General features: G+C 39.6%; 1 protein-coding gene across 15 annotated transcripts in view; it reads left to right on the top strand.

Moving 5' to 3' along the window:
• The window catches only part of Ars2 (arsenic resistance protein 2), a 74,135-nt gene extending 59,740 nt beyond the window's left edge, over positions 1 to 14,395 (top strand). For 9 of the 15 annotated variants that reach the window (XM_071663573.1, XM_071663574.1, XM_071663581.1 and 6 more), the window contains 2 exons: positions 11,359 to 11,449; positions 13,696 to 14,395. In XM_071663573.1, the coding sequence (XP_071519674.1) occupies positions 11,359 to 11,428 (70 nt within the window). In that variant the 3' untranslated portion in view covers positions 11,429 to 11,449; positions 13,696 to 14,395. The remainder of the gene's footprint in view (positions 1 to 11,358; positions 11,450 to 13,695) is intronic. The other 6 variants (XM_071663582.1, XM_071663585.1, XM_071663584.1 and 3 more) reach the window with 1 other exon arrangement.
• The last annotated feature ends 11,047 nt before the right edge of the window (positions 14,396 to 25,442 follow it).

The following is a 25,442-nucleotide window of genomic DNA, read 5'->3' as shown; positions in this document are numbered from 1 at the left end:
TGGCGGATATGTATGAAAATAATTATTTATATGTATATTCCTTCTAATCAATTAGAAAAGAAATACGATAAGTTCCCAAGTGCACTTTCGTGTAATGATCACATCATCGGGAGATACAAGAAAGAAAAATATGTCAGTTGATATACGAGTTGAACCTCTTGAATCTGGCAACCTTGGTACCTGGCCATTACCAAACTACAGAAAATGCCAGAAAGCAGAAATTGATCCTTAAGGGAACCCCCTATGTAAACATATTCTCAACCCTTAGTCTTGCCAGCTCATTCCACATACATATTCCTCAGTTATCAAAGGTAGAACAATGCTTAGAATAAGAAATAATGCAATCATCAAATCTTGCAAACAAGGTTTTTATTGTTACATCAGTTTACATTAGAAGTATCCCCAGATGGAGACTTCAATATCTTGGGCCAGGTTTTTTTCATGGCATACAATGCTAATACAGGGCAGATTCATTAGCATTATATGCTTGTTCTGGAGCTAAGTTTTCCACTGCCTCTAACTGTGCAAATTCATCCACAAACTTTGTCGCAGCTTTGTGACAATTGGTTAATGTAACAAGTGACCATAGATTGGTAGTTGGTTTTAGTTGATTCTTGTTAATATTGTTATATTGTCATCATCAAGACAGCCAGCCCATGATGCATCAATCCTAGCCAGGCAGTCAGCTCATATGCTTTCTTCGCCTTTTATGTATTGCTGTTGGTTGTTTGATAGAGAAATAGAGTTTTTATCAATTCTTTTAATACGACCTTACACTGCAAGCCTCCATGTCTGCACTACGCTTTTCTCTGCATACGCTATGGGATGAAATTTTGTGTCTCCACTTCAACTTGTGTAACCATCGTTGTGAACATTCTCAGCCATAGTGTAGCCTCAGTTCTTTGAAAAATTTTGGCCCGCTCAGTAAGCATCTCCACAGAAATGCTTACACCTTCAATATGTTGGAGCTTGAAGTACTTTATGAGTGCACTGTCCAATTCAGTACTCTGCCAATTGTCAAAGTTTTCCAAAACTTTAACATTTTCTGGCTTTCATTTTCAGCAAAAAAATTTATATAAGATATTAATAGGACTGTTAATTAGCTCAGCTGCAGTGTAAACAGATTTTGTCACCTTGGCACTGCTAATGGCAACACACTGGTGGCAGATCCACAAACTAATGGCAGCAGATACAAAACGTGCCGGACCCTGGGAGTTACCATATCACAGAGCGCCAGATTAGAGGGTCACAACCTCTACAAGGAAGAGACGTAGCTAGGTAAACAAGCATCACTGGATGGTGGTGTTCATGTTGGTGCATTCGCGTCTGGCAACATACCTGTCGTAAAATTTTATCATGTGGACAAGAAAGGGAACTGTTTTCAAATTTTATCAACAATAAAGCAATTCAATTTGTATAGACCTTTACTAATATCGTTACAGTTCTTTGTGTGTTTAATAATAGAAGATTCAGTGATATTTCTCATACTAAAGGAGTTGGCATTATTATTTACTCCTTTACCAGAAGTATCTTTAAATCTTTATTACTGAATACACAAGAATTGTAACATTAATATTAGTAAAGGTCTATACAGGTTGGATAGCTTTATTGTAGAAAAATTCTTAAATAGTTCCACTTTTTATCCATAAGATAAAAATTTTGATATGCATGTTGCCAGATTTGAATGCACCAACCTGACCTCCATTCGAGTAGATTGTTTACCAATAGTGTCCTAGCAATGTTTCTTCCTTGTATATATATATGTGTACATGAGTGGACAGTTGGTTGAGGTGTGGGTTTGAAAGGAGAAAACTTGGAGGAAGTGAAATGCTTTAGTTAACCAGGATTGAACATTACAGTGAATGGAATCGTGGGAGTGTAATTGAGTCAGGATGGTGGGTGAGGGAATGAATGTTATGGAAGTATAAGTAGGGCACATTATCTGGGATGGCAAAAATGTTGAATGTTTGAGGTATTAGTATTCCAACAATATTATATGGGTGCAAGTTATGGGCTGTAGCTGGGGCTGTATGGAGGAGGGTAGATGAAATGTTTGAGGATAACATGTGGTGTGAGGTGGTTTGATTAAGTGATGATAGGATAAGAGAGAGGTGTGGCTGAGAGAGCTGAAGAGGATATATGTGTCAGAAGTGGATGAAACAGGGAGACTTAATTGGAGTGATAAAGATTTCGAACAGTGGTGGGCCTGAACATGCAGGAGTGGGAAGGGCATACATGGGGTAAAGTGAGTTGGAATGATGTGGTATAGTGGGTTCATCATGCTTTCAGTGGACTGAACCAGGTCATATCAAGTGTCTGGGGTAAACCATGGAAAGGTCTGTGGGGCTCCCCAATCATCAAACATATTCAACAGTCCTCCAAAATACTCACTTCATCTCATCCTCACTTGATTACTACCTTTTACTTCTTCACCCTTTTCCCCCTTCATCAGTGTTTCTATTTGTTTTTTGTTTTTCATGCATTATTAATCTCTTTCCAAAACATCATCTTGTTCTCCCTCAAGTTTACTGATACTGTAACTAATTTCCCCTCTTTTTCCATCCCTGCACCTTCCTTTTGACCTCTTGGCTTCTCTCATACATCCCCCAGTAATTTGTGTTCGTTCGCTGTAAGTACTACCCAAGGGCCTCTATTTTCACTTTCACTGGCAACTTGCTTCATCCCACCAATCACTACTGTTTCTAATCTGCCCATCTCCCACCATACATACACCACATGCATCTCACACATGCCAGCACTGTTTCCCTAAATACTTCCCATTCCTCCCTTCCTTTCCTTGCTTTATTTACTATCACCTTTTGCCATTCCACACTCAATTTCTACTAGTATTTCCTCACACAAATCTATTTTCTTAGCTCTTTTACTCTTACCACTGTCTTCTCACTGACAATGTTTCCTCGTTTCCAAGAACCTCTCCAAGTCTTCACCATCACCTCTACAAGATTTTGTGTGTGTGTGGTGGGGTTGGGGATATTAGGTGAAGTTATCAGGGTGGGAAAGTGTAAGGGTAGAGGCCATGGAGTGTGTTCCAGGTGGCCCTTGTGTGCAGTGTATTTCTGCAAAAACGTATGTCTTATAGGGTCGGCTGCTGAGGGTGATGGGTTGGGAGTCTGGTTTGCTGGTTGCATAGATTATCATTTGGGAAGATGTGGTGTAGTTCACCTTGGGCATCTTGGGTGTGGGGTGTGAATGTTGAGCTATACAGGATGGTAGACATTGAAAGCTCTACATAGGTGTTAGGCTTGTTGGTCAGGTTGGGGAAAGTGTGAGGGAGGGTACATGTTATGGTGTAGCACTTTTTTTTCTCTCTCCAGTCACAAACAAAATTTGAAATTAAGGCCAGACTTTGATTGTCCAAAGTTTCAAGATGTAGGAAAAGAAACTTTTCAAAACAGGCCACCCTTGAGTTTCCAACAGGTGCACAGTAATCATGTGATGCAGCAGCTTCCTGAGTATTGCATGGTATAACGCATGGTGGGGGCACACAAGCAGCCAGTTATCAGGAGCAAAAACCAAAGTAATATCAACAGAAAAAGGAAAGCGATCCATCATTGCAGCTTAGGGCAAAAAAGGGGGTGGGGTCAGGTTTTGAAGTTAGCCTAGGAAAGTTTATAAGTTGGGCCAGTTTCTTCTCAACTCTGTCAAGTAACGATGCAGAGCTAGAGCCACCCCAGATGTGAGAGCAGTCCTCCGTGCAAGGACAGATCAACCCTTTCTATAAACAGAGCAAATGTTTGGAAAAAAAGAAACTACAATATCTAAACAGGACTCCCAATTTTTTAGAGGCAGTCTTGGCTGTTTTTGTATTGTAGCATTTCCAAGATTTATTGGATGTTTCAGTGATATGAAGTATGTTCATTGAGGCAAGAGATGGAATTACAGAACCATAAGGAGAAAGGAAAGTTGTTTGGAATTTTCAATAGAAGTGGTTAGAAGTTGGGTCTTGGGGGAATTAAACTTAAACAGATTTGTCTACCCCCTGAGATATCCTGTCCAAGTCTTGAGTTTATAAAGGAAGTTGTGTGGAGGTGAGATGTAAATTGAATGAGAGGGGGGAGCATAATTGCAGGATATGAAGGAATTTATAGTTGTGTCATCAGCATACGAGTGTATTTGGTTATTTGTGTAAGAAAGGAAATCATTGATAAAAAGGAGAAAAAGTATAGGAGACAGGACAGAACCTTGAGGGACACTTTGTTGAGAGAGAAGGGGGAGAGGCTAATCCTTCAACAACCATGGAAATAGATTGGCTAGAGAAGAAGCTAATATGAAGGAGCAAAATGAGCGAAGGGAGCTGAGAGATGAGACCCCCAATAGCACGTCCTGTCAAAAACTTTGGACATGTCGAGGGCAACTACACAGGATTCCCTAAAATCTTTCAGGGATGGTGACCAGACTTTAGGAAGATAGAAAAGAATATCATGAGTGGATCTTACCTCACAGAAGCCATACTGGTGATCAGAGAGAAGACTGTGAGATTTAAGATGCATAAGGATATTAAAGTTCAGGAGGGATTCAAAGACTGGAATTAGTAGATATCAAAGTATCAGGATGATAGCTAGAGGGATTAAAAATTTCACCCTTCTTAGTTTGGTAATGTCCCAATGCATGCTTCCAAGAAGATGAAAAACTACTGAATATTAAACATAAAGGAAACAGATGCCATCAGGATAATAAGCCATTTTTTGTTCTTCCATTTTCATTGATTATATTTCAAGGATGTTATTTTCAGTATGTGTTATATATTCTGAGTGTAGTCAGAGAGGAATGTTGTGGTATACAAGTTTTATGAGTTTTCCTCATCTTTGTTGCTTGTTGAGTAGTTTATAGAAAAGTCAGTGGAGGGATCATAGTACAAGTCTTCTTTTTTGGATAAGACCTGTATTTACTTTTTGTTCTTCATAAAAGTTAAGCACTTTCATGAGCTTTTTGATGCAACTGATGTTGAAATATCCAATGTTTAGCACATAAATGGGGTTTTGTTGGGTAGTGGGATTATATGTTTTATGCTGTTGCTTGTGGGGTATTTGTTGATGGTTTTGGAGGGTGCATTGGGTATTTTTTATGAGTGGTTGTTGCATATCCACAATTGTGAGTAGTCCTTTGTGGAGTGCAGGTGATGTGCATTGGAGGTGATACCACTGGAAGCAGATGGAGTATCTGATGGAGTAATGCTCTTTGATGATGGGAGTTTGGCATTATGGAGAAGTTGACTCTAATGATCCTGGATTAGGGCTAATGGCACCACTTAGCTTAAAAGCTAGAGAAAATTGGTCAGGCACCATCCTCGTGTTATGGAAAAATTTATGATTGTGAGGTGTTTGGATTTGACCTGTGGTCTAGCCCAGTGTCTGGGTCAGTGCAGGGAAGTGCAGGCCCCTTTGAGACAGGAAAGTTGATTAACAAAGAACTTTTGAGTGAAAGAAGTGGTGAATGAAAGAGCATAGAAAAGTGGCGTGTGTGCATAGTTGAATAGAGTGATTGAAAGAAGAATGGCATAAGGAGAGTAGAAAAGGAGTGGGATATTGACCTAGGGAATTAGAAAGTTAAATCACTAGTGAAAGAGAATTGAGGTTTATTGGTAGCTATCATAAAGAAAGAAATGCAATTGGTTGGGAGGAGTGCAAGAGAAAGAGGCAAGAGGTTATGAGAAGGTATGTGAAGGTGGAAAGTGGAATCAAGAGATTGAGGGAGTGAGTGTCACTTGAGAATAAGAAAAGATTTTGAAAGTTGGAAATGATAACAAGTGGGGATGACAGTGAGGAGAGTGGAGGGAGAAGTATTAACCAAGAAAGATTTGAAAGAGATGAATTGAGTATTCTGAAGGATAGATATGTGTATTTGATAATAGGGGGTGGGCATTAGGTGTGATGGCATATGGAAGGAGATATGGCAGATGGAATAGTGAAGGCAGAGGAGGAAGTGTAAACCAAGTGGTAAATGAAATATGGGAGAGCATCTGGAGAGGATGAGATTGCTGTTGAGTTTATCAAGAAAGGGGGGGGGGAAATGTTGTTGATTGGTTAGTCAGGTTGTTTAGCATGTGAATGGACTAAAGTGAGGTTTCCGAGGATTGTATGTATAGTGCTCTTGTCTAAAGGCAAGGAGGACAGAAATGAATGTTCATACTAAAGAGATATAACTCAACTTGAGTAAATGTAATTAGATTTATGGAAGACTGCTGATTGAGAGAATGATTTATGGAGAGGTAGAGGGTGTATGGACCAGATGTTCGATTGAAGAGCCTGACTTCTGCATGGCAGTTATGGGTATGGCAAAAGTGTTTAATGGGGTTGGTAGATGCATTTTGGAAGACGCTACCTGATATGTGAAATGAGAAGGTACTAAATGCAGTGTGGGGTTTTCATCAGGGGAGTAAGGCAAGTATGCTAGTGGTGAGAGAGGAGTGTAGATGGATGTTAGTGCAAAGTGGGTGGGTGTCAAGGATGTCACATCACTGTGGCTTTTTTGATCTGTTTTTGGTGGAATGTAAGGGTCTTGGAGTAAGGAGCAGGACTTACTATATACTGTATTGGAGGTGGTGGAGTATAGCAGGTGAATCAGTACCCGTTTTACAGATGTCATGGCTCTGGTTTCAAACCATAGAGAGAAACTTCAGAAGTCATTGACAGCAGTTGGGAGTGAAAATTTGGAATTAGGCACAGACAAAAACATGTTAATGAGAATCACCAAAGAGTTTTAGTTTAAGTTTAAATCGAGTTGAAGTGTAGTGCTTTACTTACTTGGGAGTTTACAGTGGATGGAACCACAGGGGCTAATGTGGGTCATGGTTTAGAAATGGGACTAAGGTCCTTGGGGTAGCAAGGAGCATGTGGAAGGGAAGTTTGGTGCTAGTAAGGGCAAAGGAAGTTATGTTTTAAGGTTTAGTAGTCTTGGTAATGTTGTACTGATACAAGTCTTGGGCCTTAAATACAAAAGAAAGATTAATTGTGCTGGAAATAAGTTTTTGAGGATTATGTGTGGTGTGAGGCACTTTTTTTTTTTTTGTAAGAAATGACTTAGTGTTTTAGTTACCTTAACTTGATTGAGAGGGCTGATCAGGGTATGCTAGATTGGTTTGGGCAAATGGACAAGATAAGTAAAGAGATAGTGACAAAGAGGATGGACAAGGTAAGTGAAGAGTTATGCTGAGAAAGAGAATCTATGGGATAGGGGAGATCAGAGGATAGAGTACATGGGGCTTTGGGTTTATCAGGGCCACATTCACAAGAATGAGATGTACATTCCAGATAGAATGCATTGAAGCAGTGTAGCGTATGGTGGTTGATGCACCATCGTGGTGCCAAACCAAGGCACTGGAAGCATTCATAGTAAACTGCGGAGCAGTGTAAGGCATTGGTTGTGTATGATAAGGTTTGGTCTTGATTTATTATACATAACTGTTGGAGAGTGGATTTGTGCAATGGAGGCCAGTGTTCATTTGTTCTTAATCCTACGTCACTGAAGTGGGATAGGTAGTAAGGTATAATTCAGTAATTTACCAGATGACAGTTTTATCAGGCAGTTCAAATCTCTCATCTATGGTCAGTACATTTGTCTTGAGCTTTAGTTTCTTTCACCAGATGATTTATACAGTCCATGATTTTAATATTTGGTGAATTTTTTTTTTTTTTTTTTCATATGATTCCTTAGCTTTAGCTTAATGCTTAATCATGTATCTTTTACATAAGAATGTAGAAAGAAACCAGAATCACATAATATAAGCTTTGCTCTTTGGTAGTATCTCTGATCAGCTTTACCACTTTTTCGAAGTAGTACTTTAGCAGTACATTCACCCCTACAGCTATAGTGTTTGTATATCTCTTACTGTAGTTTGCAAGTAGATCATGATGTATTTTAACATGAAAACCCCTTTGTTGCTATGGACGTCACTCTTATGTTATTTGTTAGGACGTAATGAACATCCATCAACACACTTGATCTCTTGCCACAAGTTGAATTCAACACATCTTATAGGATGTTTGCTGGCCACAGATGGCTACTCAAACAAAGGATTAGTGTCAGGCACTACTGGGAGGCCTCACTAATCCACTACTGACCATGTTGGGAGGCTGCCACTGTGCCTTCACTGCACACATGCTGCTCTGATATATAATTGACCAGTAGAGTAGATAATGCCTTTTTCTCATACAAATGCTCAGCTCATAAGTCATAAGAGAAAGTAGTTTTGTTAATTTCTCTGCACCTAATCACATGAATAAAAAAGTTACAATATCTATATGTATATAACTTGCGTATATAGTATTGGCTAGCTTAGTAATAATGTTTTTCCTAAACCACAAACATTTAAGTCCACTTGATTTTTTTTTTTCCCCCCATATTTTTGGCATACATCAGCAGGTTGAAAAAGTCACTTGCACACTGAAAGAGTTAATGTTCTGTGGTAAGATTTTGGAGGGGGGGGGGATGTCCACGTCAGACCCTAGGTAATTTGGGATTTATGAGTATGCCATCCTGTGATGCTTCCAGTTCTATGCTCCTGTGTTCCTCTGTAATCTCTTGAACTTCACATTTGTTTACAAGTTATTTATACGAAGAGAAAATATTCAGAATGTTTTGGCCATGATATACCGAGGATTGTCTTTGCCAAATCCAAACGGTTCTCAGATTTTCCTGAAAGATGTGAAAAGTTTTAGCAAGGGTTTGAGAGAGAGAGTGCTTGAAACTGTTGTTCGTCCAGTTGTTCCCTTTGTTGATATTTTACATGCATATGTTAAAAGATTATCTTGTAATGACATTTCCTCATTTTGGATGTTGAAATACATTGAACTAATGAAATCTTTTTTCATGTATATGTTCGCTGATGATACAGCGCTGGTGGCTGATTCATGTGAGAAACTGCAGAAGCTGGTGACTGAGTTTGGTAAAGTGTGTGAAAGAAGAAAGTTAAGAGTAAATGCGAATAAGAGCAAGGTTATTAGGTACAGTAGGGTTGAGGGTCAAGTCAATTGGGAGGTAAGTTTGAATGGAGAAAAACTGGAGGAAGTAAAGTGTTTTAGATATCTGGGAGTGGATCTGGCAGCGGATGGAACCATGGAAGCGGAAGTGAATTATAGGGTGGGGGAGGGGGCGAAAATCCTGGGAGCCTTGAAGAATGTGTGGAAGTCGAGAACATTATCTCGGAAAGCAAAAATGGGTATGTTTGAAGGAATAGTGGTTCCAGCAATGTTGTATGGTTGCGAGGCGTGGGCTATGGATAGAGTTGTGCGCAGGAGGGTGGACGTGCTGGAAATGAGATGTTTGAGGACAATGTGTGGTGTGAGGTGGTTTGATCGAGTAAGTAATGTAAGGGTAAGAGAGATGTATGGAAATAAAAAGAGCGTGGTTGAGAGAGCAGAAGAGGGTGTTCTGAAATGGTTTGGGCACATGGAGAGAATGAGTGAGGAAAGATTGACCAAGAGGATATATGTGTCGTAGGTGGAGGGAACGAGGAGAAGTGGGAGACCAAATTGGAGGTGGAAAGATGGAGTGAAAAAGATTTTGTGTGATCGGGGCCTGAACATGCAGGAGGGTGAAAGGCAGGCAAGGAATAGAGTGAATTGGATCGATGTGGTATACCGGGGTTGACGTGCTGTCAGTGGATTGAATTAGGGCATGTGAAGCGTCTGGGGTAAACCATGGAAAGTTGTGTGGGGCCTGGATGTGGAAAGGGAGCTGTGGTTTCAGGTATTATTGCATGACAGCTAGAGACTGAGTGTGAACGAATGGAGCCTTTATTGTCTTTTCCTAGCGCTACCTCGCACACATGAGGGGGGAGGGTAATGGTATTCCATGTGTGGCGAGGTGGCGATGGGAATGAATAAAGGCAGACTGTGAATTGTGTGCATGGGTATATAGGTATGTGTCTGTGTGTGTATATATATGTGTACATTGAGATGTATAACAGTGTGAATTGTGTGCATGGGTATATAGGTATGTGTCTGTGTGTGTATATATATGTGTACATTGAGATGTATAGGTATGTATATTTGCGTGTGTGGACGTGTATGTATATACATGTGGATGGGGTGGGTTGGGCCATTTCTTTCGTCTGTTTCCTTGCGCTACCTCGCAAATGCGGGAGACAGCAACAAAGCAAAATAGATAAAATAATGTTTAGATATATAACTTTACTGGTCTGAAATGATGTAATATCTTGTTATGAAGTTACATCTGAAATAAAAGATTTAGAACTGAAAATCCTTCCTAGACATTCAAAATATTCCACAGTTTTAATTGTTCTTGTAAAGTTGAAAAGCAGCCTATTTTATTAGTTTTGCTCATATACACAAAGATAAGTGTATCCTGCAAAAACTATTTTAATATTTACTTGATGAGTGGCAACAGGACACTAATACCAAGAAGTAAAGGCTGAAGGAAAATATATCATTTCTCAAGGTGTACAGGATACCGTTTGTAGTGTAGCCAAATCTGTAATTGTCAATCATGTCTATAAGAGATGCGAGATAATGATTTGCTCAGATTTAGGTGTGAGTTTCCCAAAAAATTCGCATTTAGGTTTATAACCAAGCAAAAAGTGCATTGGAGATACATTTCATCCTCTGACTAAATTGTAGGGGAAGGGGAGGCCCCGACATTTGCCCTTTTTCCCTGAAGACATAAAACTCGAGTACATTCCACACGATAGCCCACTTTTTTGTATTTTTGAGATGGTAGCACAGAACTCAATTTGATTAAACACCAACTCTCCTTTACTTCTTGACATTGTTGGCCCATAGCTTAGTTGTTGACCCTGGTGGCCATTACCTTTAGGAACTGTCTCTGGTGCCTCCTACCAACCTTGCTGACTTAAGTGAACCTAACCACAACTTTCTTGACCATAATCCCCCTAAAGCCAGTCCTTTTACATTAGCCCCTTTTTTTCTCAACTAAGTGCTTACAATTACTGAACAGTACTTACACTAAGATAAACCTTTTATGGTTATTCAGAATCCATTGGCTTGTTTAGAATGTCCTAAATCTATTTTTTAGTCCATAATAAACAATTTGTGTTTTATCATGGATAGATATGTTTTAGTTTGACGATGGGATTGCTTTCAATAGTCAGGCGAATTAAGCTATTTGTTCGACCATAGATTATTCAACAAAATCTTTTCATGATTTTAATGTCAGCTTAGTAGAGAAGTGTATGCAGAGTAGGATACTTGGATGTAATTAGTAGGTACCGAATCTTGAACATAGTATTTCAGAGTGATATAATGGGTTGGGAAAAGAAATGTGTGTGACTCATAAGAATTAAAAGCTCCATCTTGGACACACACCACCATTACATAGGAAGTAATGGTTAGCAACTAGTAATGGTTTTTGTTTCCTTAGGTCGGGCGACCCGCGGGAAGTCATTGGATACCATGATTTGGATGCTCCTGATGATACAGATCTCTTTTAACCTTGACGTCGCCTGCCAATTGTACGCACCGTTCCAATTTCAAGGTCTTAGTGTAGCCGTTCATGTTACATCTCTTGGTAACAGGTGAAGTTTTTATATCAAAATCATTAATGTAGCTTTATTGTGAGTTCTGGATATTTAACTAAATCAGATGCCAGTGGCTTCCCCCTCCCCAGTCATTTGACATGTACTGTGTACACATACTACAATAATTTGAGAAATAGAGAATTGAACAGTGGCCTCCGAAACTATATACAGTAGAACCTTATTTATCTGAATGAGCATGAAGACAAAAAATCAGATTCCTATCATATCCCAGAGATTTTATTTGGATATGAGTGACTTTTTTCAGTAACTTTTGGGTATTGACTTTTTTTTCTGCATTATCTTTAGTAATGATTGTAAAATACCTCTAAGATATAGTAATGTTGATTAACAAAGTATTTTAAAGTGGACCAGAGTTTAACTGAGTAATCTAAATTTTACACAGAACTTACTCATGTTAACCCTTAAAGGACTCCTCTGTTAAAGTTTAGAGGTCCCCAGGACCAAAGCTTATTAGAAAATTGAGAAAGATATTTGTCTTATTACTTCGTAAGTAATATTACAAATAGCTAAAAGGAAAACAAAACAAATTTGGTAGATTAACCATAATTTGTTGCTAAACATACATTTGAATTTGGCACTTGCACCAAGGTCGTGCCTACCCCCATCATGGTATATTATTAACTAGCACTCAAGGATTCGTTTCTAGTGCTAATGTAGTTACTTGTGACATAAGGCATCTACATACCAACAAAGTGCACCAACCCATATAAAATACTGCCAGAAAAGGCAACCCATACAATTATGGGTAGGATCCTCACAGGATCACACTCAGTACCTTACTGTCTTATGTGAGTAATGGAAACTTGAATTTTTTTTCGATAACCATAGTTATTTCTGACATGCGGCATCTCTTCATAACTATGAAGCACACCTACCCGTTTGAATGAGGGCAGCCCTTACAAATATGGGTGCTTCTCTTTAAGGGTTTAAGACCAAAATGTGAAACATCATCATATTAAGTGCCTTAGAATCTCACCCGGTAATGTCTTATAAAGTATTCGGTGTGGAAAATGTTAGTTATATAAATGCTATGGCATTGTGTATAATCGCTATGCCTGTTTCTGAAGTACAGCATTAGACAGTTTTGTAGTTGATATGATTTGTGGCTTGTATCATTTTATTACTCAATTGTGTACAACCACTTTTTTTTTTTCCATAATATGCTCCTTTTTTTTCACATCATTTGTATTTGTTTATTTGCATAAATCACCATAGTGACTAACAGCATATGAACACTGCTTATATTTTGCCCCTTGGAATATCAAGTGGTAATCTTGTGTGAAACTTACATGGTGGGAAAACCACATATTTTGAATTAGTTCTTGTTTTGTGGTCGTAAGTTGCCTCTCAGATCTGCAGTTTAATGTTGGATTTTATATATGGCTTCATTTTTGTATATTTGAATGGGAATAAGTTTTCTTTTTGTTAAATCATGTTCTGTGACTTGCACTCAAACCAACGTGAATATCTTCACTTCAGAAAGATGAAATTTCACATATCTGAATACTTGAGAGTGAATCTATTCAGGGTAATGAGGTTCTACTGTACTTCATTTCTAAAGGTGTAACATTCTTATAATGAATCAGTGTATTGGTAGTTTTGTTCCCACAATATGTAACAAACCGTAACCCAGAAAACACTTTTAAGATGTGGTGACTTTTGACCTAAATTGTTCAATTTATTGTGATGAAATTCAGTTATTTCATAAGGGTATCCTAAATGAAGTTCTTCAAATTTGATACCAAGAGATGGGTTCTGACTTTGGCCATAGCTGAGGCATTCTCAGTGCAGTACATAGTCAAAGCCTAGAGAAAATAATATTTCTTTAATTCAGAATTATTTTTAACATGTTTTTCATAATTTCACTGTTCTTGACCTATGGATCTCTAGGTGTTGTACAGAAATATTACTTTCTTTGTAACACAACAGCTTACTGAAACCTAAGAATTGTACTAAATTGCTTGTGCTGTTATTTCTCAGGAAGGTGGTGTGCTCTTCATGATCCTATCGGTGCCTTAAAAAAAAATGTTGATGTCACTTTTCCCCTTTTACATTTTTCTTGACCAAGTATGGGTTATTAATAGCTAACAGGTGCACCTCCTTTCTTTCATGTGCCTGCCCTTCCCAAGGCTACATTTGTAATGTTTGTTTCTCCACAGGGTCGGTTACAGGGACCTGGATGCTCCAAAAGAGGATTATTAGTTCACTTCTTGAAGTGGACTGCCATTCATCTACCAGATTAAGGTCAACCTGGTTCACTGCCATAAGTTGTTAGCCTCTAGACTATCTTCCGTGGACCACTAAGTTTTCAATGCCTGTTGTTGCTATTGTGCATTAATCAAGTTTATCATAGTTTTGACAAAAAAGAAATTATTAAAGTTGCCAAGATTTGTAACATTAATCATCAAATAAATGTAATCTGTTAGTGCATGACAGCCAAGTGAAAGAGGTGCATTGACCTGAAATTTTGGGAATATATGTTGGTCATTGTCAGTCAGGTTTGTGATGTAGCCAGAATTAGTAATATTTTCAGGTGGATGGCAGTAATGGGAAATATATATTTTTTGAAGCTGTCCATTGTAGAGTATTCATTCTTCATGTACACAATTGAATAAAACTTAGGATTGTCCAGGTCCTTGTAATGTTGATGGACAGTCTTTCAGCCTTCAACAAATTGTGAAAGACAGCTTGTGTACAAAATTTTATTTTTTCTAGGGTTTAAATTGTTTATAGTATTATAAACTCTGATTATGTTTTAGTATAGAAGAGCAAATAAATTTTGTTCGGGTTCAGTTTATCTAAAATTTATTTTATTGTGTAGAAATCTCATGTAATGAACAATGAAGAATCCTTTGTATCCTTTGTAGTTTTCCATGGAACCTCATGCTCAAAACCACTTTAATATAAATGAGGTATAGATAAACCTGGCAGACTCATCCCAAGTAAACACAGAGATGGCAGCAGCTTTTAAAATGTGGGGGATCACTGGAGCAAAAGCCAGTGATCTGAAGGCTACGATGCAGCATACTGCAGTAATATACAAGCAAGTCTAAACAAAATGGGGGGGCTTACCCCACCTGCTTTTCAAAGTGTGGGTGGCTTCTGCCACTGCTGCCACCTCTGAGGCTCCACTACAAGAGATTTTACACCATCTCCCTACGATGGTTCTTTTAGTCAAACATTCAAAATAGCTAACTAATGTCAAGGGCATACCTTTTGAAACCCCACCTATTCCATATCTATTGGTTAAATGACACCATACACCTTTTATGGGGCTTTTTCAGTTCAGGGCAGTTCTCCATGCAGGAACATGGTGGGGTAATCCATTTGGAATTGACATTTGTCTGAGACACTGTGCAACTTCCCATCCATTGACATTGATACAGCCACATCAAAAGATGTGTTCTTGCTAATTGCATTACTTCTTTCTGACAGAGTCCATTAACACCACCATCTAATTATTTCTCCTGCCATAGCAGTGTCCTTAGAAACAATTGTGGCCTAATATGCATAATTCCATCCAAGCTGTCATTATAATGTATTGAAACCACATCCAACCATCCATAGCCAAGCCCCACAAACGATTCCAGTGTTTACCTACACTGCTTCATACTCCTTGATTCAGCCCACTGATGACAAGTCACCCCCCATCTACTACATCTGTCCAGTTCATTCTATCTTGTACATTCCTTTCACCCCTCTGAATGTTCAGACCATGATAACCCAAAGCCCCCATTCCATATTTTCAGTCTTCACTCATCTTCTTCATGTATTTGAACTTTCAGTACACCTTGTTCAGCTTTCCCAGTCTGACTGCTTTGTATCACACTTTAACACTGATGAAATTCTTCACATGGTCACTTAGCTTCACACCACCTATCATCCTAAGATGTTTCATTTCCAACACAACCACCATCTTCCTTTCATTTGCATCCAACCCTTACTTGAGGCTTTGAGAAATCTTGGCCATCACTATGTAGTATGCACAGAAAATGAAAAAAAGCTAACATTAATTTTTTTTTTTAAATCAAAGATGTGCATGCAGAACAAAAAATGAAAATATAAATCCTATATGTTTTGCTGCGGTGAGGTGTTGGAAGTGAGAGCCTGGGTGATGGCCAGTTAATACTTCTCTGTATGCTAGGGTGCATTTTAAGGGAGGAGGAAGGAGTGAGTGAAGTATTGTTTGTACTTGGCTTGTAAGGTTTGAAATAGTGACAAGGAAATCTCTTAGGTGATGCATATCTCAGTTGGTCGTGTACCAACAAATAAAGTATGATGCAGTTAGGGTATCTAAACAATATAAAAAGTAAGACACTAACAAGTTTATCAGAGAATTACTTTAATAACACTTTTTTCTTTGCTCTAGACTTCCCTCGCACATCACCTGTCCTGTGGGAAGTAGATGGTACCAGATCACTAGGAGATGGCAACTTGCACAAGTCCCCCATGCTGACAGAGATGCTACTAAGGGCCTGATTGATGCATGGATAGTGTGAGGATCCCATGTAGGACATGTGATGGGATTTATGAATGCTACATTTGGCATGTAATTTATGCCGTAAATTGCAACATTATTCTGGAATAATGCACACCTAGTAGAAAAAAAAAGAGTACTCATACAGAATATCTTCATACCATGTGATGTTCATGTTGAAGAAAATGCCCAAAAGAAGCTGTGTACTTTCATCTATACTGGTGTGGGAGGGTGATGAGTTGGTAGGCTATGGCCCTGGCTGATGACATGGATGCTCATTTTTGTAAGTATATAATGCTAATGGATTTTTAGGTGTGATTTAGTTAACCTAAGTAAATTACACACTTTTATGTCTTCCATGTGAGGTTTTACATGTCCTATATATAGTTACATATTTTTTTTTACATGTAGATGTGTTATACAGGTGTGACATGCTGTTAATTGGCATATAAAGTAACTGAGAGATACCTTGGAAAGGTTGTGATTTCAGTGCATGACACATGACTGCTAGAAAATGGCTGTGGGAAAGTGAGACCGTTAATTCATATGCTCCTTGCGCTACCTCACTTACCTGGGAAACTTCAAACAAGTTTGAGTTTCCTTATCACCATACTGCCACTTTTATATTCATAGCATGGACTATATATATGTGCAGAGGAGGGTGGATGTGTTGGAAATATAATGTTTGAGGACAATACGTATTGTGAGGTGGTTTGATCAAGTAATAAAAGGATGTGATAAAAAGAGTGTGGTTGTGAGAGCTGATGAGAACACTCTGAATTGGTTTGGACTTCCAAAGAGAATGAGCAGGAAGAGGATGACAGAAAGGATATATGTATCAGAAGTGAGGGGATAAGGAGAAGAGGGGAGACCTTACAGAAGATGGAAGGATGAAGTGAGAGGATTTTGAGTGCTTGGAGCTAAGGATATTCTCTCAAAGGTTCAGTCCTCTGTTCTTAACACTACCTCGCTAATGCATGGAATGGTGAATGGTATGAGAAAAAGAAAAAATATATATGTGGTGGCTGATTCATGTGAGAAACTGCAGAAGCTGGTGACTGAGTTTGGTAAAGTGTGTGGAAGAAGAAAGTTAAGAGTAAATGTGAATAAGAGCAAGGTTATTAGGTACAGTAGGGTTGAGGGTCAAGTCAATTGGGAGGTAAGTTTGAATGGAGAAAAACTGGAGGAAGTGAAGTGTTTTAGATATCTGGGAGTGGATCTGTCAGCGGATGGAACCATGGAAGCGGAAGTGGATCATAGGGTGGGGGAGGGGGCGAAAATTTTGGGAGCCTTGAAAAATGTGTGGAAGTCGAGAACATTATCTCGGAAAGCAAAAATGGGTATGTTTGAAGGAATAGTGGTTCCAACAATGTTGTATGGTTGCGAGGCGTGGGCTATGGATAGAGTTGTGCGCAGGAGGATGGATGTGCTGGAAATGAGATGTTTGAGGACAATGTGTGGTGTGAGGTGGTTTGATCGAGTAAGTAACGTAAGGGTAAGAGAGATGTGTGGAAATAAAAAGAGCGTGGTTGAGAGAGCAGAAGAGGGTGTTTTGAAATGGTTTGGGCACATGGAGAGAATGAGTGAGGAAAGATTGACCAAGAGGATATATGTGTCGGAGGTGGAGGGAACGAGGAGAAGAGGGAGACCAAATTGGAGGTGGAAAGATGGAGTGAAAAAGATTTTGTGTGATCGGGGCCTGAACATGCAGGAGGGTGTAAGGAGGGCAAGGAATAGAGTGAATTGGAGCGATGTGGTATACAGGGGTTGACGTGCTGTCAGTGGAGTGAATCAAGGCATGTGAGGCGTCTGGGGTGGACCATGGAAAGCTGTGTAGGTATGTATACACGTGTGTGGACATGTGTATGTACATGTGTATGGGGGGGGGGGTTGGGCCATTTCTTTCGTCTGTTTCCTTGCGCTACCTCGCAGACGCGGGAGACAGCGACAAAGTATAAAAAAAAAAAAAAAAAAAAAAAATATATATATATATATTTTTTTTTTTTTTCAAACTATTCGCCATTTCCCACGTTAGCGAGGTAGCGTTAAGAACAGAGAACTGGGCCACTGAGGGAATATCCTCACCTGGCCCCCTTCTCTGTTCCTTCTTTTGGAAAATTAAAAAAAAAATGAGAGGGGAGGATTTCCAGCCCCCCGCTCCCTCCCCTTTTAGTCGCCTTCTACGACACGCAGGGAATATGTGGGAAGTATTCTTTCTCCCCTATCCACAGGGATACCCCTATCCCCAGGGATAATATATATATATATATATATATATATATATATTTTTTTTTTTTTTTTTTTTTTTTCCGCCGTCTCCCGCGTTTGCGAGGTAGCGCAAGGAAACAGATGAAGGAAATGGCCCAACCCACCCCCATACACATGTATATGCATACGTCCACACACGCAAATATACATACCTACACAGCTTTCCATGGTTTACCCCAGACGCTTCACATGCCCTGATTCAATCCACTGACAGCACGTCAACCCCGGTATACCACATCGATCCAATTCACTCTATTCCTTGCCCGCCTTTCACCCTCCTGCATGTTCAGGCCCCGATCACTCAAAATCTTTTTCACTCCATCTTTCCACCTCCAATTTGGTCTCCCACTTCTCCTCGTTCCCTCCACCTCCGACACATATATCCTCTTGGTCAATCTTTCCTCACTCATTCTCTCCATGTGCCCAAACCATTTCAAAACACCCTCTTCTGCTCTCTCAACCACGCTCTTTTTATTTCCACACAACTCTCTTACCTTTACATTACTTACTCGATCAAACCACCTCACACCACACATTGTCCTCAAACATCTCATTTCCAGCACATCCACCCTCCTGCGCACAACTCTATCCATAGCCCACACCTCGCAACCATACAACATTGTTGGAACCACTATTCCTTCAAACATACCCATTTTTGCTTTCCGAGTGGTGATGTGAGAAGGAGATGGAGTGAGTATTTTGAAGGTTTGTTGAATGTGTTTGATGATAGTGTGGCAGATATAGGGTGTCTTGGTCGAGGTGGTGTGCAAAGTGAGAGGGTTGGGGAAAATGATTTGGTAAACAGAGAAGAGGTAGTAAAAGCTTTGCGGAAGATGAAAGCCGGCAAGGCAGCAGGTTTGGATGGTATTGCAGTGGAATTTATTAAAAAAGGGGGTGACTGTATTGTTGACTGGTTGGTAAGGTTATTTAATGTATGTATGACTCATGGTGAGATGCCTGAGGATTGGCGGAATGCATCCATAGTGCCATTGTACAAAGGCAAAGGGGATAAGAGTGAGTGCTCAAATTACAGAGGTATAAGTTTGTTGAATATTCCTGGTAAATTATAAGGGAGAGTATTGATTGAGAGGGTGAAGGCATGTACAGAGCATCAGATTGGGGAAGAGCAGTGTGGTTTCAGAAGTGGTTGAGGATGTGTTGATCAGGTGTTTGCTTTGAAAAATGTATGTGAGAAATACTTAGAAAAGCAAATGGATTTGTATGTAGCATTTATGGATCTGGAGAAGGCATATGATAGAGTTGATAGAGACGCTCTGTGGAAGGTATTAAGAATACATGGTGTGGGTGGCAAGTTGTTAGAAGCAGTGAAAAGTTTTTATCGAGGATGTAAGGCATGTGTGCATGTAGGAAGAGAGGAAAGTGATTGGTTCTCAGTGAATGTAGGTTTGCGGCAGGGGTGTGTGATGTCTCCATGGTTGTTTAATTTGTTTATGGATGGGGTTGTTAGGGAGGTGAATGTAAGAGTTTTGGAAAGAGGGGCAAGAATGAAGTCTGTTGTGGATGAGAGAGCTAAGGAAGTGAGTCAGTTGTTGTTCGCTGATGATACAGCACTGGTGGCTTGTGAATAAGAGCAAGGTTATTAGGTACAGTAGGGTTGAGGGTAAAGTCAATTGGGAGGTAAGTTTGAATGGAGAAAAACTGGAGGAAGTAACGTGTTTTAGATATCTGGGAGTGGATCTGGCAGCGGATGGAAGCGGAAGTGAATCATAGGAAGGTGGAAGATGTGCACAAGATAGAGTGATTTGGAAAGATGTGGTATAATTGGTTTGATGTGCTGTAGGGCCTGGTACTTCCCGCCCAGGTATTGGGAGGGATAGTGATAGCTGCGTAGTGAGCTAGCACTTCAGTTGTTGTCAGTTGCACTCCATTGACCCAAAGTAGCTATGTTTTCTTTTTGCCTCACCACACATGGACTGTTGGCATTCTGTTCACAAACATACAGTCTCTCCTTGTTACACATAACACTTGACGACACTTAACTCAGACAACTCATTCTTCGTAACTAGATTTTCATGCATTGAGCACTCTTTGCTAGCCCTGCCTTTTGCCAAATGGTATGAGCGATGGATAGAAGTACTAGGTAGGAATGTCAGACAGGAGCATTAGGTAGTAGTAGTAGTAGTTGGTAGAGGCATTAGCTGGGACCATGAAGTAGAAGTAGAAGGTTGGAACATTAGCATTAGGTAGTAGAATGAACATTAAGGAGAAGCCTCCAAAAACACTGCACTAGTTATCTTGCCTTCTGCTAGTGGCTTATTAAGGGTGAGGCACTAAAGGTTAAGAAGTGGTACTGAAGTTTATTATTTGTGTAGATTTGCCTTGGCCATCCACTTGAGGAAGTTCCCAAAGGGAATGGGCTTGAAAGACATAGGTAGTTTGATATATTTACATATTTACACATACAGAACATCATAAACTCATATAAATGAAATACTATCCCTATTTTCATCAAAGATATAAATAAGCAGAACCAAATGAAGCCATTCTTCCTGGCACCACTTCACTCATGAGACACTGAATTTGACGTCCTGTCAGGATGAAGCAATTACACTCTGACTGTGATGTGATATTTTTTCCCAGTTGTGTTGTAAGGTCGTTGGTGACATCTTTGCCGAAGAATCATACATCAACTGGAAAATTTAAAAAGTGCAGTAACCATGTGTTCTCATATTAGGAATGTTGTAGGTGTGTAAGTTGACTCTTACAATGCATGGCACAGTGTAAGAGTTCATGCAGTGGTGTGGAAATCTTGCTTCTGATCATATGTTGTTGCATTTGTCTTCAGTCTATCTATCTATATTTGATGCCTGTTCCCTCCGGGGACTCCCTTAAGGAAGTGGCCACAGCAGAATAGTCTGCATGATTGATGAACTCCAGTGCTGGTTCTTCTCCTTTAGTGCTTCACCCTTAACAGACCAGTGTTTGCAGATGAGCCTTCCTAATGTTCCTGCTGACTACTGTTTATACATCTTTGTACCAGCAAATGATGTATGTCGCAATTTAACTCATAGCCATAGTTGTACAGTGTAGATAATGGTACCCAGACCGTATTTGTACAGGATTGCTTCTTCTCACCCTCATTTAGATTCGTAAAGGTGTCTAATGTCACAAGCATTAGTGATTAGCGCAGATAAAATCCTGGTGTGTTAGTTACCCTTATAACACTCGCAGACATGTCTGTTGGTTACTTTCCACATCAGGTACGTGCAATTGGTACAGCCCAGCAAACTATGTTACTCTCTTGGTTACTAATGATGGCGATAATGCTTTGGCAGATGTTGGTGTTATTATAAGAAAGTGCTTTTGATTATAACTAAGAAAATTATCTTGCTTATGATACAGAGAACATAAAAGCGAAATGTTCTGGAACAGTATGCCTTCAAAACTGTTTCAGTGATCATCACACTTAAAGATTATTGTGTGTAGTTAATAACAACTATGTACTTAACAGTGAGAATATATAAATATCACATAAGTAGAATATCTGAAATTTATGTAAGGTAATGGTAAACCTACAAAACTACAAAAACAAAGGTAGTGTCCAAATTACAGAAGTATAGATGTTGAAGGTACCTGGTTAGTTGTTTAGAAGGTTAGTGATTGTGTGAAACCATGTACCGTGCATCAGACTGGGTAGGAACAGTGTGTTTTAGGAATGGTTTAGGATGTGTGGATCAGGTTTTTGCTTTGAAGAATGTGAAACGCATTATTAGAGAAATGGATGACTTTGTATGTGGCACTTATAGATCTGGAGAAAGCATATTTTAAGGTTGAAAGAGAAGCCACGTGAAAGGTCCTTAGAGTATACAGTGTGGGAGGAAAATTAGGAGAACCAGTGAGATGTTTTAATAAGGGTGTAAGGCATATGTATTGAGGAAGAAGAGAGAGAGAGAGTAGTTCCAAGTGAAAATTGGTCAGTGACAGGGATGTGTTGTCACCATGGTAGTTTAATTTGTGTAAGAATGGGGTGGCAAGGAGAAAAATACGAGAATCAGTGAGGGGCAGGTATGCAGTTTATAGGGGATGAGAGGGCCTGGGAAGTAAGTCAGTTGTTTCCTAATGATACAGCACTGTTGGCAGATTTGAATGCGAGTGCACTGAAATCTGTAACCGAGTTTGGAAATGTATATGAGAGGCGGAAGTTGAGTGTGAATGTGAGTAAAAGCAAGGATAGTAGATTCAGCAGGGTTGGAACACAGGTTAGCTGGGGTGTGAGTTCGAATGGAGGAAGTGAAAAGTTTTAGATACCTGGGAGTGGACATGACAGCAAATTGAAGTGGAAGTGAGTAATAGGATGGGTTGGGGGCGAAGGTTCTGGAAGTGCAGAAGACTGTGTGGAGAGATCGTAATCTGGAAGGGCAAAAATGGGTATGTTTGAAAGTATGATATTCCCATCATTATATGAATGCGAGGCATGGGATACAGATAAGACTTTGGGGAGGATGGGTGAGTTGGACAGTATATGGTGTGAGGTAGTTTGATCAAGTAACTAATGAGAGGGTAAGAAAGGTGTAGTAATTAAAGGTGTGGTTGAGACAGGTAAAGAGGGTGTGCTTATGTATTTAATATGTACATACAGAAAGATTAAGGGATAAAAGATCGACAAAAGATGATATATGTATCAGAAGTGTAGGGAACAAGGAAACCAAGTTGGAGATGGAAGAGTAAAAAAAAAAAAAAAAAAAAAAAAAATGAGCAATCTGGGTCCGAATATGCAGGAGGGTGACAATCTTGAGCGGGATAGAGTTGATTGGAACAATGTGGTATACAGTTGTCGACGTGCCATCAGTAGACTTAACCAGGGCATGTGAAGCACCCGGGATAAAACCATGGAAAGGTATGTGGTTTTGGTGAACTTCACATGGCAGCTAGAAACTGAATGTGAGCGGATGTGGCCACTCATACTCTGTTCCTGGCGCTATTTCGCTAATGCGGCAAACGACAATTAACATGGAAGGGGGGGGGGGTGATGTCAAGTGAAACATGTTGGATAATGAAATATTGTACATGATTTTTATGTATTGACTGCATATCATGTTATAACGTCTGGCATTGTGTAAGGTAATAAAACAAATACGTGCGCAAGTGTCACGACTGAGCATGTAGTTCGTGGTGTCCCCAGGCGACGACAAAAGCGACATTTTAGACAGCCTGCACACATCACCAAGGTAGCGACCATGTGTCCTGTCCACCACCCAGAGAAGATAAGGTTAGTCTGCATGACATTTTCCTTTTTCATTTCCACTGTATTTTCTGTCCATTATTTTTTTTTTTTTTCTTTATAAACTTTCGTCCTTGGGACACACCACCACGACCTTCCCTTCCCCTTGAATTGTCAGAATTGTTCCACTTTTTAATGGTTTAAGGTTGACCATTAAGCTGTAGTGGGCCAGTACACTGGTTCCACATAACTGTTGTATTCCCAGCTGATCGTATGGTTCCATTATTTCATCCATAACTGCCACTAGCTTCCTAACAAACGCAGGTGAAACATGATTTTGTATCACAGGCAGCTGTACAGAAGGATGTTAGGAAAGGATCCTGCTGACCTTCAAGAACAGGAGAAACCCAATGACAAAATTCAAGGTCCCAATTTATTCAGGAATTGAACACTGGTGTGTTCTAACGCCATCCTACAATGCGGGCAGAAATGTAGAACTAATAAGTGTAAGTGTTCATATATATTTCACAGCTCATGTGGTAAAGATACCAGGATACTAGATTACTGGGAACGGTTGAATTATCAAGAGACTGTCTTATACTCCTACAAGTGCAGACGGAAGGGTATGTCCATATCACCTTTATCTTGAAAAAAATGATAAGTTTTAGTTCCTAACTTACTTTCGGAAATACCTACCTCCTACCTCCAAAACAGACGTGGAAGACATTTTAAAAAAATACTAACTCAGTAATTACCTGGGGCCCAGAAACAGGGTGTGATGCACCATTTCTAGTACATTGGACAAGTAGTTACAGAATGTACTAGATCAGCCTGGCTGTTTGGGGGGCTATGTGGGCCTGAGGGATGTGGCTTCCAACAGCTTGGTCGACCAAACCATTCAACCCAGTGGCTTGGCCTGTGGGAATCGAACACACCCAAACACTTCAGGTATTTTACCATGTCATTTCTCTCGCGTTTGTATTTGGGTGAAAATAAGACCATTTTTCATCTACATAATTGTGTAAATATGTAAATAGTTCCTATAACAAATACTCGTATTTTGTAAGACGTAAATGATACGCATGAGACGTAAATTAAAGCCTCGTCGACTCACTTTCCATCCACCATGCCAGTGTCAGGGACTGACTTGTACCTCCTGAACCATGGTGGAAAATGGTCCCGGGTAAAAGGCGCTTCATCAAAGATTCGTCGCTCGAGTGGAAGTGGAGCATGGTGTGCCTGGGTTATTCATCATCTTACGAGAGAAGGTAAGAAAAAGGCTTTTAGAGTCAGAATAGATGCTGTGTCTTTGAGGGAATTAGGAGTGATTTGCAAGAGGTTTATATCGCCCTCGATATGTATATATATATATATATATATATATATATATATATATATATATATATATATATATATATGTTATTATGTGTGTGTGTGTGTGTAAGATCAAGCTATTGCACTCAATGTCTGTGTGTCTGTATACAAAGGTGAGTCTGTGCAAAGACATGCACTCGTGTGTCTTTGTACATGTGTGTGTGTGTGTGTGTGTCATTTGTACTATCTAGGGAGGGAGTTTTGCATTAGTCATGCCCCAATCTCATTGTTTATATAATGTTTGATCATGATGATAAATGAACGGTTTATTGAACTTAGGCATCTCTTCGGCTGGTAATGCGCAGTGAAGATGTATATTACAGAACCCCTGGGGAAGTCTTTGATAGTGACTAGTTAACTAACCATACGTAAGTGTGAGGTACATCTGAGATAGCCAGGGTGGTAGAGATATATATACACAGGAATGTTTACGGTGTAAATAATTCTCTCTCTCTCTCTCTCTCTCTCTTATCGTCTGAGTAGTGTTTTATGGAACATCACGTGATGAATTGTTACACTTTTGATGTCCATTGAAACAGTAGTTGACTTACCACAGCTTGATAGACGACTGGGCTATTTACTCAAATTAGCTGCGCATTACTTCG

The sequence above is a fragment of the Panulirus ornatus genome, chromosome 7, assembly GCF_036320965.1.
Source record: "Panulirus ornatus isolate Po-2019 chromosome 7, ASM3632096v1, whole genome shotgun sequence".
Lineage (NCBI taxonomy): Eukaryota > Metazoa > Arthropoda > Malacostraca > Decapoda > Palinuridae > Panulirus > Panulirus ornatus.
The sequence above is the reverse complement of the archived record's forward strand: the minus strand, read 5'-3'. Positions and strand labels throughout refer to the sequence as shown.